The 511-nt window shown below is 57.5% G+C and overlaps 1 protein-coding gene across 1 annotated transcript in view; it reads right to left on the reverse strand.

Moving 5' to 3' along the window:
• The window catches only part of LOC104404284 (serine/threonine-protein phosphatase 2A 55 kDa regulatory subunit B beta isoform-like), a gene marked incomplete at its 5' end in the record, with an annotated part of 7311 nt that extends 7088 nt beyond the window's left edge, over positions 1-223 (reverse strand). The window contains one exon of the mRNA XM_010012674.1: positions 94-223. Within this exon, the coding sequence (XP_010010976.1) occupies positions 94-223 (130 nt within the window). The remainder of the gene's footprint in view (positions 1-93) is intronic.
• Between the last annotated feature and the right edge of the window lie 288 nt (positions 224-511).

Below are 511 nucleotides of genomic sequence, written 5' to 3' on the forward strand. Positions count from 1 at the left end.
GGTGGCCTCCACCATCAGGTCCATGGGCCGGAGCACCGGTACCTATGATGGGAGGCAGAGTGTCAGCACTCAGGGACGGGTCCCGCTGCCCACCGGACCCGCGCCAACACCCGGCACAGGGGGGACACCGGCTCCACCACGGTGGGTGCCTGCAAGCACCGGCTGCGCACTCTCCATCCCCCTGCCTTGGCACACGTCCTCACTGAGGAAACCCAGCGCCTGCCTGTGGGCATGAGCAGGACAAGCAGACACAAAACCCTTCACCTTTGAGAGAGGCACCAGTACGGTTTGATCGCAGCAAGATCCCAGCAAACCAGGACCAGGTCTGTGCTGCAGCGGCTGGTCCTTCTTTGGGAGAAACAAACCAAAACCTGCTTCTGCCTTGTTTTGTCACTGTTAACCGGAATCTGAAGTTCCTGGCGCATTTCTAACAGACACATATGTCTTGAGAGAGCCAGGTCAGCACAGAGTTTTCTTTTAACTTCTTTTGCGTTTGCTTCACAGCAAAGTG

This window comes from Nestor notabilis, unplaced genomic scaffold, assembly GCF_000696875.1.
Source record: "Nestor notabilis isolate BGI_N333 unplaced genomic scaffold, ASM69687v1 scaffold19124, whole genome shotgun sequence".
NCBI lineage: Eukaryota > Metazoa > Chordata > Aves > Psittaciformes > Psittacidae > Nestor > Nestor notabilis.